At 34.4% G+C, this 15,094-nt stretch overlaps 1 protein-coding gene across 2 annotated transcripts; it reads left to right on the top strand.

Moving 5' to 3' along the window:
* The first annotated feature begins 3,249 nt into the window (after positions 1–3,249).
* LOC113776726 (indole-3-acetaldehyde oxidase-like) lies at positions 3,250–12,649 on the top strand. 2 transcript variants are annotated; one of them, XM_027321793.1, is made up of 10 exons: positions 3,250–3,693; positions 5,042–6,730; positions 7,308–7,567; positions 7,674–7,883; positions 8,025–8,243; positions 9,277–10,242; positions 10,973–11,068; positions 11,291–11,389; positions 11,545–11,734; positions 12,219–12,649. In XM_027321793.1, exons 1-10 carry the CDS (start codon positions 3,498–3,500, stop codon positions 12,428–12,430), a joined length of 4,137 nt encoding a protein of 1,378 aa, XP_027177594.1. In that variant the 5' UTR covers positions 3,250–3,497; the 3' UTR covers positions 12,431–12,649. The 2 variants fall into 2 exon arrangements, with proteins under 2 accessions (XP_027177594.1, XP_027177600.1); XM_027321799.1 differs by lacking the exon at positions 12,219–12,649 and adding an exon at positions 11,849–12,209.
* Positions 12,650–15,094: the final 2,445 nt, after the last annotated feature.

Raw genomic sequence — 15,094 nt, 5'->3', positions numbered from 1 at the left:
ATGAAGTGACATAGCCTAATGATTAAAATACTAAAAACTCCCACTCTTTGAAGTTTTCTTTCTGGCAATATATGGAGTTTTTCTACGCCAAAAAAAAAGAGGTTTTTGTCTGACTAAAGTAAAGAGGTATCTTCTTGTCTTTTTTGTTGGTCTTGCCCTTGCACTTTTTTTTTTTTTGGTTTCAATTGCCTTGTTTACTGGTCTTAGAATTTAGATGTTCTATAGAATTTGGAGAAGAGAGGAAATATTAAATTCTCTTTTTCTTGGTTCATCAGCATGAATAAGAATAGAAGTTGAATGGTTAAAATACACATCTTGGCTAGTAAATAATCAGTCAGACAATAGGCACTGTATACTGCTAAAATATACTATACTATATAATCCCAGCAATATTCTCCAAACGGTTGAGAATTCTATGATCAATGTGACTACTATCTCAAATTTTTTTTTTTGGCCTTGCATGATGTGGAACAAGGCTCTCAAATTAGTTATGCTAGTAAACTTGACAATTATTTTAAATTATTTGTATCATCTCGTGATAAGAAAAAGTTGTTTTCTTGATAGAAGTCTTTGTTTCAAATTTGTCCTTAACCACATTTTTTTTGAGTTCTCTTGTATGGTTTTCTTAAGGATAAAAGAAAGAAGTGAAAGACTTTTTACTTGGAATTTCTAACCTAACCTAAGCTATGGTTTCTCAAAGAAATTTCTTTGAGTGCTGTGTTGTGCTTTTTCATGTGTGGTGAAAATCTAGTTTATGTACTTTTGTAAAGGGGATAATTTTAGAAATCTCTCCTGAGGTTTCTAATAATTTCACTGAACTTTCTTGAGGTTTGAAAAACTATACATACTTCTCTTGTTATTTAAAATGATAATTTTACCCTTAAATAATTTAATGAAATTCTCTTTTTTAGTATACTTATACTTAAAATGAATTTTTATTTTTTTTCCTTCTTATTCCTTTTTTAAAATTTTTCGCCAATAAAATTGTAGAACTACCACTATTGCCTCCAGGTTTCTATTATAATCAAATGTCGAGTTAGTAATTTTTTTGATGAGTTAATTTTATATGTAATTTAATGTTTTTGCTGATCTTTGTTTTCTATTTTTTGGTATTAAAATTAACAATAAATCAAAAAGAAATGGCCCAAAAACACTACTAAATTATAATAATCCCACTACTCCAAAAATTTATAAACTCAAAATGAATTATTGCAACATTTTTTTTCTATCTTATAAATCTAAATCCGTAATAAAATACCATAAAAAATATCATATCATAGTAATAAAATTATTATTATAGTTGTTTATCAAGTAGTAGATATGGATATGAAACAGTTGGCACCTTTTCCTTATAATTATACTAAATAATCTTATAATTGTATAGGAAAATAAATTAAAACTCATTCCAAAATGGCATATTTGGATATTTATTTAAAAAATTGTCCAAGTTAACATTATTTTAAGGTTTGGTTACTAAAACTATCAAATTAAGGGAGGTAAGTATAATTTTTTAAACCTTAAGGGAGCTCGATGAAATTATTAAAAACTTCAGGGGCGGTTTTTGAAATTATCCCTTTGTAAAGAGAAGAAAATGATATGAGGTGGAATTTTTGTGTTCAACCATAAATCATGAGCTGAGGGACTCTGAGACTTTAACTTCTGATTACTTTTTAACATTTGCTCAGGACAAATGGCATTGTGGGATTGACGGTTTACTGAGCTTTCTGTTGACATTAATTTTGGTGTTAATAACACTTTTCCCACCGGAACTGTAGGAGTCACACTTTGCTCCATTGAACAAAAAAAAAATATACACCTTACCCCCCATCCTAATAAATGTTAGGCCTCAAAATATGTGAAAATTTTCCTTCCAACTTTGCTTTAATATTATTCACACTTTGTCCCCTTCAACCAAAAATATGTAGACTTTGTTTTAATAATTAGCAACTCATATATTATATATTGAATTAATAAGAAAGTTATTATATAATTATAATACTTAAAATTGATATACTTTACACCAAAATATTATTAATAAATAAATAAATATATTATTAAATGTGCTATTATGAAGAACTATATATATATATATATATATATGATATTTGATTGTATGATACTTTTCATCAATAATGTTTTAGCATAAAGTATGTTAGTTTTAAGTATTAAAATTATATTATAACTTTCTTACTAGTTCAATATATTTTATATAGAGTTGCTACTAGTCAAAGCAAAGTGTACTTTTTTTTGGTAGAAGGGAGGATGAAAGTGTGAATAATACTTAGTGCAAAGATAGAAGAAAATTTTTCACATTTTGAGAGCTTAGCATTTAATACGATAGAGGGGGCAAAGTCTATATTTTTTTTGTTCTAGGGAGTGTGACTACTCTTATAGTTCATTGGGCAAAGTGTTATTAACCCTTAATTTTGTCTTGACTTTTATATGGGTCGAGTTAAAAAAAGGTATATATTGTGGGGATAATTTTAGAAACCTCCATTGATGTTTATAATAATTACAGCTGCCTCCCTTGAAATTTGAAAAATTGTAGAAACCTCCCCTAGAAAGTATTGCTTGGTAACCATTGATGATGTAAGCAAAAAGATCCAATGAATATCCAATATTACCCCTCTATTATATGTAAAACAAATTAAATGCTAAAAATTCAATTATCACAATTATCCGTTAGGTGAAAATTTGAAGTTAGTTTTTTGCAGGAAAATTTAAGCCAGGTTTTGAAAGCATTCCTTTTTGGTACTTTCAACATACTTTTTGGTTAAGTAATTTTGAAGATACTTATTTTAACAAATGCCTCCTTGATTGGTTAGTCGACTTTTTGTAAATTGATTAATAATTCTAGTTAGAAAAATTGGGAATGAAGTACAATATACTAGATTAGATGACGTTAGAGTTTTAGGATGAACAATTATAACTGAAAAGAATTATCAATTTTCTCTTTTAAACTCATTTGCACTTAAAATTTGTAAAGTTTGTGAAGGCTATCATGGTCTTTTCATAGAGTTAGCGGAGGTAAGTGTAATGATTCAAACATTAGCAGAGGTGGCTGCAATTGACGGAAACCTCAGGGGAAGTTTCTGAAATTATTCCACTGTAGACAAACAGTGGCTGAGCTGACTGAGCCTGAGCGCCTTACTTGGGAAAATCATACTGTCCTCAAGTTTCGACTGACAAATAGAAGTTCAATCTTGCATTTGTTGATCCACGTTCAAACATAGTGTACGGTACCCCAGTTCATTTTTCAACTGTAGATGTGATTAGTTAAGATAAACGCAATCGCTGACATCAAGCTAAATGGGACTAATCCCCATCATGCTGCAGAAATGTGCATATATTTAGGAAATTTGGTTCCACCTACGACCAAACAAAGTGTCGTATCCACTTGAGCTAGCATGCCTAGAAGCAGAGCCCTGCGCATGCCTGCTTTCTGAGATTACTCCCATATACAATCATCTGAGTCAGTCATTGAGCTTCTATTCCCAATGGAATCAGCTCAGCTAACGCAAATGGAGGTAAATAATACAAAAATCCCACCTACAGAAGCTGGCAATAGAGGCCTTGTGTTTGCAGTGAATGGAGAGAAGTTTGAGGTGGCAATTACTGACCATTCAACTACTTTGCTTCAGTTCTTGCGCTCTCATACTCGTTTTAAAAGTCCCAAGCTTGGCTGTGGTGAAGGTTTCTCACTGAACTGTCTGGATATTATATGTTTATGGAGGGATATATTTTTCTGTTTTTGCATCTTTCATGAACTTTTGAATTCTATTTTTGTCCTTGTATGTGCACTGCTGAGAATTGTTGAACTATTTTAAGATGGATTGGTGTCTTTGTATCTGTTTATCCAATTGCATATTGGGACATGAGCGCATCACTCAAAAGGGGGATCAGTTGAACTTCTTTTGAAACTTGACTAATGACCACCTTGCTTTGTTTTCTTGTTCTTTCAAATTATCCCCGAGTTTCTTCCTTGGGATTGCTAGATTTATGTTTTTCTTTAATATTTATTTTTGGTCAGCAGGGAAGGTGGGGAGGGGAGGGGAGGAAGGGATGTTATTGTAGGCTTACAGTTAAAGCAATCAGTTCTTGTTCAGAAGTATACGATCTTATAAATAAGTACTTATGAACGTCCAGATTATGTAGAGCTATGTTTTGCCACAAAAAATTGCTCCAATGTTTAAAAGATGGGATTTCAGCCATTCAGTCTCTAACTGTTAAGTCCAATAGATTAGAGTCATTCCCCTTCACTCAAGTCCTCTCTAACGGTATGTTGTGCTTTTTGCCTCCCAACAAAGAATAAAACAAGTCATGATTTTCCCCTATATATACATTTTAAAAAACCTTTCATGCTTTTCCTAATCTAGATTTGAAATTTGAGAGAGTTAACTTTTGACGTATTGAAGTTTCACATGATATTGAATCTTGAAATTTGTTGGACTAGAAGCTGCTTTTACTTTTTCTTTTTCTAAACTCTCCATTTCTAGTTTTCAGGGCACAATTTGGTAAAACAGATCTCCGTTGTAAACTTACATTATTTTTTGGTGCCCCATTTCTGAAGAAAAATAATTCTCTTGTAAATTGAGGTTCAGTGACATAGTTTTCTAACGTCGGACAATTCAGTGTAAGTTTTCACTTTTAAACTAGAGCTTTTTTGTTTGAGCTTCAGTATAGCAGACATTTGTGCTTCTTTCTACTGCATTTTAATCTGAAAATACTCTAATGGAATTGTGCCTTTCCATGTTGCGACTGACTTTATTGCAAGTTTTTTTTGACTCAGTATCAGCTTTACAGCAAAGTATTTACTTTTGAAATATCTTGAAAATATTGCTTCTCCTGTTTGTTGACGAACTTGCCAGCAGGTAAATGATTAAAGTCACTTCCTCATGATCAGGAGCATTCAACAGAATTTTTCTGATCTTTTAGTTGCTTGAGTGAGCTATTTGTTGGAACTAGCTTATGGTGAGTGCGTGAATCACTTACTAAAGTTGTTCATCCAACTAATAGCATTTGCATTCTTTTAATGGCACAGGTGGCTGTGGTGCTTGTGTTGTTGTGCTGTCTAAATACAACCCTGTGCTTGATCGAGTTGAAGATTTTTCTGTGAGTTCGTGTCTAACACTTGTTTGCAGTGTAGACGGCTGCTCAATCACCACAAGTGAAGGACTTGGAAATAGTAAAGATGGTTTCCATCCAATTCATGAAAGGTTTGCTGGATTCCATGCTTCCCAATGTGGATATTGCACTCCTGGAATGTGCATGTCATTTTTTTCAGCACTCGTAAAAGCTGATAAAACAAACAGGCCAGAACCTCCTCCAGGATTTTCAAAGCTGACTGTTTCTGAAGCTGAAAAGGCTATAGCTGGAAATCTCTGTCGCTGCACTGGATATCGACCCATTGCTGACGCCTGCAAAAGTTTTGCTGCTGATGTTGATTTGGAGGATTTGGGAATCAATTCTTTTTGGAGAAAAGGAGAGCCAAAGGAAGTTAAATTAAGGAGATTGCCTTCATATACTCCGGATGTTAGGTTCAATAACTATCCAGAATTTTTGAGAGGTAGGTCAAAGTCAGCAAAGAGCTTGCATTTTCAAAACAATTCTTGGTACAGTCCCACTACTCTTGAGGAGCTTGAAAGCTTGTTGAACTCTAATGCAACTGGGGATGACATGCGGATAGTAGTGGGTAACACTGGGATGGGTTACTATAAGGAATTAGGTAACTACAACAGATACATTGACCTGAGGCACGTACCTGAGCTTTCAATGATAAGAAAAAATCACCAGGGAATTGAAATTGGTGCTGCTGTGACAATCTCCAAAGTTATTGAATTTTTGAAGGAGGAAGGTCAGGTTAATTCTTCCTCTGATGGTAAGCAGGTCTTCAAAAAAATTGCTGACCATATGGAGAAAATTGCTTCAGGGTTCATTAGAAACTCTGCTAGTATTGGTGGAAATTTGGTTATGGCACAAAGGAAAAATTTTCCTTCAGACATAGCCACTGTACTTCTTGCTGTGGGTTCTATTGTTAGTATAACAACTGGTTACAAGCATGAACGTCTTACATTGGAAGAGTTCTTGGCAAGACCACCTATGGACTCTAGAAGTTTGCTGTTCAGTGTGCAGATTCCATTTATGGAGCCAAAAGGGAATGCTACCAGCATTGCATCTGATTCCAATTTGGTGTTTGAGACCTATCGTGCTGCACCAAGACCCCTGGGAAATGCTTTGCCTTATTTGAATGCTGCGTTCCTGGCTGTTGTGTCTCCTCATGTAAAAGGAGTTCTAATAAACAATATCCAATTGGCTTTTGGTGCTTATGGTACTAAACATGCAATAAGACCAAATAAGGTTGAAGATTACCTTTTTGGAAAGATACTAAGTGTTAATGTTCTGTATGAAGCAGTAAAATTAGTTAAAGTTGCTGTAGTGCCTGACTTTGGCACTTCCCATGCTGCTTACAGGACCAGCTTGGCTGCTACTTTCCTATTTCAGTTTCTTTCCCCATTCATCAATGTTGGTGCTGCTATTTCTGGTAGTTTATCCGATGGATTTACTGGCAGTTTGCAAGAGGATTCATCCAGAATCTGTAATGGTAGTTCTATTGGTCAATTGACAAATTCAACATCTTTGTCATCTGCAAAGCAGGAGGTGACCTCGAGTAGAGAGTACTATCCAGTTGGAGAACCAATGTTAAAGTCTGGTGCTACCATCCAAGCTTCAGGTTTGGTTTTCAATTAATTTTCCAGGGCACTTAGTCTATCTTATAATTATCTAGTTTAGCGATCATCGGATTTTTAGAGTACCAATGTGCTGGAAATGTATTATTTTCGTTTTCAAAGATTTCAATGAAATTCACTTTCAGCATATGTCTCCATGATAGCAGAGTTAGTGGACGTGGTAAATGAATGACTTAAACCCTTAACATGTCCTTTCTTCCATGCACAGCATATATCTATGGCTTCCAATCTCGTTATTTGATGCTCAGACCAAAATTTCATTTCAAAAGCCTTTGAAACAAGACCCTTCTTTGGATAGCTAATTGTAATCCATTTAGAAGTATGTGTACTGTGTTCTCATGAAATCTGAACTTTGGCTTCTTTCTTGCTGTTTCTTGAGTTTTAAAGACCTTTGTGCTGATGATATGTTGGTGTCAGGCCAAGTTGTTTCTAAATTGGTTCTTAACTTTCAATCTATCAGTTTTATTCTCTCGGACCTTATATTCTTATTCTTAACTTTCCCTTTTTCCATAATGATCATCATCAGTCTGCACGTTTGAATTTATGGACATTGATTTGCAGGAGAAGCTCAGTATGTTGATGACATTCCATCGCCTCCAAACTGTCTGCACGGATCATTTATATATAGTACAAAACCTTTAGCAAGGGTAAAAGGTGTGGACTTGTTATCAAACAATCAACTTAGTGGAGTTGCTGGTCTCATATCTTATAAAGATATTCCAGAAAGAGGAGAAAATGTAGGATCTGTGACAATGCTCGGTTTTGAACCTTTATTTGCTGATGACCTTACCAGGTGTGCTGGAGAGCCAATTGCATTAGTGGTAATTCTATGCTTTCATAATCCTCTCTGTTAATTGCAGATACTGCTCACATAAAATGCCAATAAGTCTCATCATTTCCTTTTATGTCTGTAATAAACATTTATAGGTAGCAGAAAAACAAAAATCTGCCGATCTTGAGGCGAACTCAGCTCTCGTCAAGTATGACACCGAAAATTTGGATCCACCAATTTTAACTGTTGAAGAAGCTGTTGAGAGGTCAAGTTTTTTTGAGGTCCCTGCTTTTTTGTATCCAAAACAGGTTGGTGATTTCTCCAAAGGAATGGCTGAAGCTGATTATACAATTCTGTCTGCTGAGGTATTAGTAGTTTCTCTCATTACATTTGTTCTGCCACAATTTCCTGAATTTGCTCTTCATATTCTCAGGAATACCATTCCATGTTTAGATGCTGAGAAAACCATGCTTATTTCCAAGTTTATCTGCTGATGTGATATACAGATTAAACTTCGGTCACAATACCATTTTTATATGGAGACACAAACTGCACTTGCAGTTCCGGATGAAGACAATTGCATAGTAGTTCACACTTCAACTCAGTGCCCAGAGTATGCTCACAGGACAATTGCAAAATGTCTTGGCATTCCTGAGCATAATGTCCGTGTAATTACAAGAAGGGTAGGTGGAGGATTTGGGGGCAAGGCAATGAGAGCAATTCCTGTGAGTATTATTAACATACAGATTAAGGTTTCTGTCAATGTTTTCGTACTATGTGAAGACTGAATGCCTTATTTTTCAGTCATTCTTCTGCCATTTCAAAGCGGTCTTGTCTGGTCTGTGTTACGTAATGGGTATTCAGGGACAGCAAATATGATTCTTTCTAAAGGGAGCTTCTGCATGCATTGATCCTATCCTTAAATGCACATGGTTAAGAACACAGAAAAGGTTGACTGTAGTTATAGCTAATCATGTGAAGGGATTGAGAAATTTATTTTAATTTGAATTGACAACCATTTGTTCTGATTGTTGCTTTTCCACAATTAAGTTTTCTCTCTGTCATCAACAACATGACAGAGGTTCCTCTATCTGCTGCTGCAAACTGACGTCTAACAATCTTCGTATAATTTATTCGGAGACTAAATTAGTTCAACTTTCATAAGGTATCCATGTCAAGACTGTAGTGCACTGAGTATATTCATCTATTCAAATGTTGTTTGATTGTGAATTTGGAATTAACATTTACAAGAGGAGCATAATGGCCTCTTTCTTTTCTTTTTTTTCCCCCTCTTTTTTGTTGTTGTTGTTGACAGTCAGTCAGTTGCTTAGTTTACTTTGGAGGACGAACTCCCATCCTGAAATACAATCATATCCTAATAATTTTGCCTCATTCTCTCTCTCTTTCTCTCTCTCCCCCTCTGTCTGTGCATGTGCACTTATGTTTGGTGGATGATGAAGCAAGAGAAGTGGAAATGCAGTGCTAACTTATCAGATTTGAGGAGAGCTTGAAGCCACATCCTGTTTATTTCTTATCTGTCTGATTAAGTACATCTCTCTCTCTCTCTCTCTCTCTCTCTCTCTATGTGAGTTTATGTGTGGGCAAATCTGTGCTGCATAGAAGCACGCGTACACCATATAAACGCTCAAATATCAGTATTTCATGATTGTTTGTGGGACTTCTTGTTGGAATTCTGGTATCTTGTATCTTCCTAGTCTGACTAGTTTTAGTACGAAAGCTTACAACTGTATCTTTCAGGTTGCTACAGCATGTGCACTTGCAGCACATAAATTACGCCGCCCTGTCAGGACATATCTCAATCGGAAAACTGACATGATAATGATTGGAGGAAGACATCCCATGAAAATCACTTATGATGTCGGATTCAAATCAAATGGAAAGGTCACAGCCTTGCACCTTGACATACTAATTAATGCTGGACTCTCCGCAGATTTTAGTCCCACCATGTCATTAACCATAATTAGTACCCTTAAAAAGTATAATTGGGGTGCTTTGTCATTTGATGTAAAAGTTTGTAAGACAAACCATTCTAGCAAATCTGCAATGAGAGGTCCTGGAGAGGTTCAAGGATCTTATATTGCTGAAGCTATAATAGAAGAAATTGCATCTGTGCTTTTGATGGAGGTAGATTCTGTCAGAAACATAAACCTTCACACATTTGAAAGCCTTAATGTGTTCTATGGGAAGGCTGCAGGTGAAGCAGTAGAGTATACGTTGACTGACATGTGGAATAAATTGGGTGTATCTTCATGCTTTGTCCAAAGGAAAGAAATGATAGAGCAGTTTAATCAGGTCAACAGATGGAGAAAAAGAGGCATTTCACGGGTCCCAATTGTTTATGAAGTGGTGGTAAGACCAACCCCTGGCAAAGTTAGCATACTTTGGGATGGAACTATTGTTGTAGAAGTAGGAGGAATAGAATTAGGCCAGGGGCTCTGGACTAAGGTAAGACAGATAACTGCGTATGCTCTCAGTTCAATTGGATGTAATGGGACTGAAAACCTAGTGGAAAAGGTACGGGTTATACAGTCAGACACTTTAAGTTTAGTACAGGGGGGTCTGACTGCTGGCAGCACGACATCAGAATCGAGCTGTGAAGCTGTCAGATTATGCTGCAACATCTTAGTTGAAAGACTAGCTCTTCTTAAAAGTAAGTTGCAGGAGCAAATGGGTCCTGTTAACTGGGATGTCCTGATTCTCCAGGTATCTTTCCTCACTCTGTCACATGCTTTTCCTGGCCTAACCATTTTATAACTTGAGATGTGCAGCTGATCAAAGCTTCTTTGTTAGTCAAGTTTGGTGTCTTTCCCAATATCCGTTTGCCATTTTGATCTTCTTTATTTGAAGATATATGTTTTGCCTTGTGTTTACCGCAATAACTAGTTCAATCCTACCAATCAAATTCTTCTAACAAAAATTTTCCATTTTGGGATTTAATAATAAGTTCTTTATTTGTCAAGTTATCAGCCAAAAAAAAAATTGGTCTACTTTCTGAAATTATGTGCCGTTTGAGACACCAAGACAGGTTTGACTGTTTGCTTGTCAAAGATTAATACTTCATATTGCAGATAAATCATAGTTAACTCACAAAATCTGTATTGATATGCTATATTTCCTTATGTTTAAAGGTAGTTAAATACGTTCAAAGATAATTTAATCTTCCCCCGTCAGACAATTGAATATAATCCAGTGTCTTAATGGTCTTTGTTACTTGCCATAGAATGAAGGTATTTTCTTTCTGTCCTCATTCCCTTTCTGGCCTCTTCTTTTCCAACCTGCCCATTCTTTGAAATTAAAAATAAAAAGGGATAGAAAAACAACTTTTTTAGCTTCTTTATTCAACCTGCTACACAATAATTGGATGCACTATTGTTTCATAAATGGGTGTAACTTCTTCCTTACATTTCTTGTGTGGGGTTTCGTTTGACTGTAGGCACATTCTCAATCTGTGAACATGGCTGCGAGTTCTTACTTTGTTCCCCAATCCAATTTCATGCATTATTTGAACTATGGCACTGCAGTTAGTGAGGTAAATTTGCTCCTTTCCGCCTTATCTCTATGAGACCATGAGAGGAAGTGTGATGTTACCTTATAATCTTTTCATTGAACTGCTTAAGTGATGCGAATTTCAGTGATGCATTGTTTTGATTGAGTGACATACTACGACATTGGCAAAATTATGAAATAGGCATCTTATGTGGTCTCATTCTCAAAATAAGGGTATGAAATGATGAAGCTGTTTTTATTGCAGGTAGAGGTGAATATACTGACAGGAGAAACTAAAATTTTGCAATCCGATATTATCTATGATTCTGGACAGAGCATGAACCCTGCAGTGGATTTGGGACAGGTTAGTGATTTGTTCCATCATACTTGTCAAATTCTACAGAAAGTATCCATATCTATGTTTAACTTTATAGCAAATTCAAAGTAGCTGTAAATTTATGAAGCAAGGTGAGCTTATAGATAGTGATATCATTGTGTACTGCAATTTTGTTCTTACAGATAGAAGGATCCTTTGTTCAAGGAATTGGATTCTTTATGCTCGAGGAGTTCCTCACCAATGCAGACGGTTTAACAATTACAGATAGCACATGGACATACAAAATCCCAACAATAGACACCATACCAATGCAGCTGAACGTTGAAATGCTAAATAGTGGACATCATAAACAGCGCGTTCTTTCGTCTAAAGGTATGTTTTCTGGTCTTTGCTGGTGTTCTTTCATCATAAACAGCGCGTTCTTTCGTCTAAAGGTATGTTTTCCCAATATGTCATAAGAAATACAATTAACTTTTCTACAAACAGGATGGCCTTTGCTGTTTTGTGGTGGTGCATGCTGGCTGAATCTGTTTGAATCCTAGTATGTTGACTCTAAAGATGTTGAGAGTAAACTCCACCTGTAATCCCTGTCTGGCTAGCTGTTATGACAAAATAGACTAAAATGAATCAAAGAATTTGCTAAGAATGGAATTGAAGACTTACTGATGAAGTTAGTATAATGAATAGTATGATCTAAATTAGTTCAAATGGAAGAAAACCTCTGGCAGGAAAATTCAGCATTGCGCTCGACCACAGAGTTATTGCTTACAGAATCCCCGGTAGACTTGAAAAATTATACATGCAAAGCAAGATATGCATATATTGGTTCCTTACTGGGATTTGAACCATTGTGTAGCCTCCGGAGAACCACCATTGCTTCTGGCTGTCTCAGTACATTGTGCAACAAAGGCAGCAATTAAAGAAGCCAGGAAACAGCTAAATACCTGGAGTGGAGTTGATGGACCTGATTCAGCATTCCAGTTGGATGTCCCAGCTATTATGCCTGTTGTGAAAAGCCTCTGTGGCTTGGACAATGTGGAGAGGTACTTGGAAAGCTTGCTTCACTGATCTACATTGGCATTTGGAAAAGGCAGTAAACTGTGTTTATGTCTGTAAAAGACAGTGAAGAATCAGCTAGTTTATGTAGCAATAGTTGTTTCTGGTTTTCTGCAGATATGTACACGTTGTTAATCTCCTTGAAGGCAACATAATAATCCCCAATCACTTAAAATTTTCAATCATGAAACAAAATTAAAATGGTATCTTGCTTGTGCCTGATCAATTTCATTACCGGATTTTATATATAGTGCCAACCTTTTTCTACTTCTTATACATTGGGAGTTTTTTGTGCCAAGAAAGAGGCGTTTGTCAAACAAAATTGCAGGATTTAATCAAAGTTATGACAATGGTTGTCAAGTTTTTTTCTTTTTTTTTTTTAAAAAAAAAATCATTTGTAAGTAGCAGAAAACCAGTTTTATTCAATAGTCATATGGATCAGTTATATGAATGAGGGGTGATTACATCTTCGATAATGACAACATTGTAGTTGAACTATTCATCAAAATGTGTAAGGTCAGATTTTTTTTTTTTTTGGGGTAGAAGTGATTTATCAGTAAAGGGTTGTTTTAAATTTTTAACAACTTCAATTTCAAAAGTTTCACGTATGACCAAGAGTGTTGTATGCCAAGAAAGGAATTCCTGTCAAGCAAAAGTATAAGAATTCTAATTAATTATTAAACATAGACGATCATAAACCACAATCAACCGTCACTTTTGATCCAAAAAAAAATTTTGTTTAAAATTGTCATTTAGTTTAAATCTATCTTATTTTATTACCTATTTGTAAGTACAGTGAGTCTCAGTTAATTAAGTGTGTAAGTAAGATTTGGTTTTAGTTTTTCGGATGTCGGAATTGCCTGTTTTTAACTTATTTGTTTTAAGAGAAGAGAGGTGGGATTTAAGAAGTAGAATGAAAAAATGAACATTTAAACTCAGTATCTTTAACTTCTAAGGCCAAAACTAAGTTCCTCTCCAATAATTAGATACATTTACTACATGTTAATAATAATCAACATCAATGAATATAATTCATGGTAATAGCTACAAAAGATAGTTGTATAATTGAAGACAAGCCATTATTAACAGTAGACAAAACAACCAAATATATATATATATATATATTTATATATACTGTAGGAGGTCAACCAAAAAATTAATTGTTCTCTCTTTAATAGTAATATTCCATGGCTGTTAATCTTCTGGAAAGATAATAATCTACAAAAGGAGGATGGAGAGGTTAATTTTTCGATTCCTATGTGTAGGACGTATAGTGTCTACCCCTAGTTTTTTTTAATGCGCCTAACAAGCTTAGTATATATGCAAGACTTTCTAATCCTTGTGTGGCATATTTGCTTAAATAGTCCACTATTAACACCAAGGCTTTTCTATTAATATGCATTTGATATTCATTGATTTTGTTTGGATATGTGGATATCAAACAGAACAAAAAAGAAAAGTACAAGACATTTTGGGAAATAAGTATTGGAATTTGTAATATGAAAGCAGGACACTTTAGGTGGTTTAGCAAAATAATATTAACATGCTTTTTCTCCTTCTGAGGAAATTTAAGCCTTTTTTGGATTGTCATTTTTTCTTAAAAAATTTTATGTTTTCATAAACATATTTTTTAATCACTTTTTACTTTATATATATCAAATTATTATAGTACATTTTTCTATAAAAATTCTAGAAAATAGCAATATATGCATGGAAAATGGAACTTTTAAAATTCAAAATAAGGAATCAAGTTATCCACAATTCATAAGTAGGGAATAGTGAATTGTTCATGGATAATAAACAAAAGAGATATTGTAGAATGCTGTGACAAAGCATCTTGACAGAATAACGAAGGAAGGCCGTGTTTGGCAAGCAAGTTTTTGGCCAAATTTATCTGTTACAAATTTTTTTAAAAATTTATCTAACTTTTCAAAATTTTTAAACTATACACTTCAAAAAATTTTCTACAACAATTCGTACAATGTAAGTGGGAGGTCTACCTCGAATCCGAAATCTCTCACATTTACTTTCTTTTTGGTACCAATAAACCTATCTCTTATCCCATAAAAGTGACTTTGAAGAGGATCCTGCAGCAATTAAAACAGCAAATAAAAAGTTTCGAGGTAGACCAGGGATCCAAATGATTGTCATAAAATATAAAAATAAAAGATAATCTACTGATGAAAAGATGAATAAGAATTCACAGAATAACTAGCGATACCCAAGGCTGTTCTTATTAATTGGAGATGTTTTTATTATTACTTTTCATCAAAATTAAGATTTTAAATAAAATTTCCACACTCAAGGGAGTGCAGGACTTTGTTTTTACTTAGTGATTTCATAACCTAGACTTCATGGATGGTAATTTTCTTGACTTTTTAAATCCATAATCAATGAGTATTAATAAATTTTCACTTAGACAATTGCACCTAAGAAATAAAAAATAAATAAATTCACCTATTTTATGCACTCTCCTGTAAACTTTTATACAAAATGGCTTTTTTTTCCCATTACACGTGCACAAATATTTTCTTACATTGTTTATGTATCATAAATAGTGCGTCAAAATGTAGTAATTTCGCCCAAAAAATTTGTTGAAAAAAATGCTCGCAAAAGAAAGGATAATCTATTGCATGAAATAGTATTGTACATATTAATTGGTAAAAGAGCTTGGCT

The sequence above is a fragment of the Coffea eugenioides genome, chromosome 1 (assembly GCF_003713205.1).
Source record: "Coffea eugenioides isolate CCC68of chromosome 1, Ceug_1.0, whole genome shotgun sequence".
NCBI classification, from domain to species: Eukaryota; Viridiplantae; Streptophyta; class Magnoliopsida; order Gentianales; family Rubiaceae; genus Coffea; species Coffea eugenioides.
The sequence above is the reverse complement of the archived record's forward strand: the minus strand, read 5'-3'. Positions and strand labels throughout refer to the sequence as shown.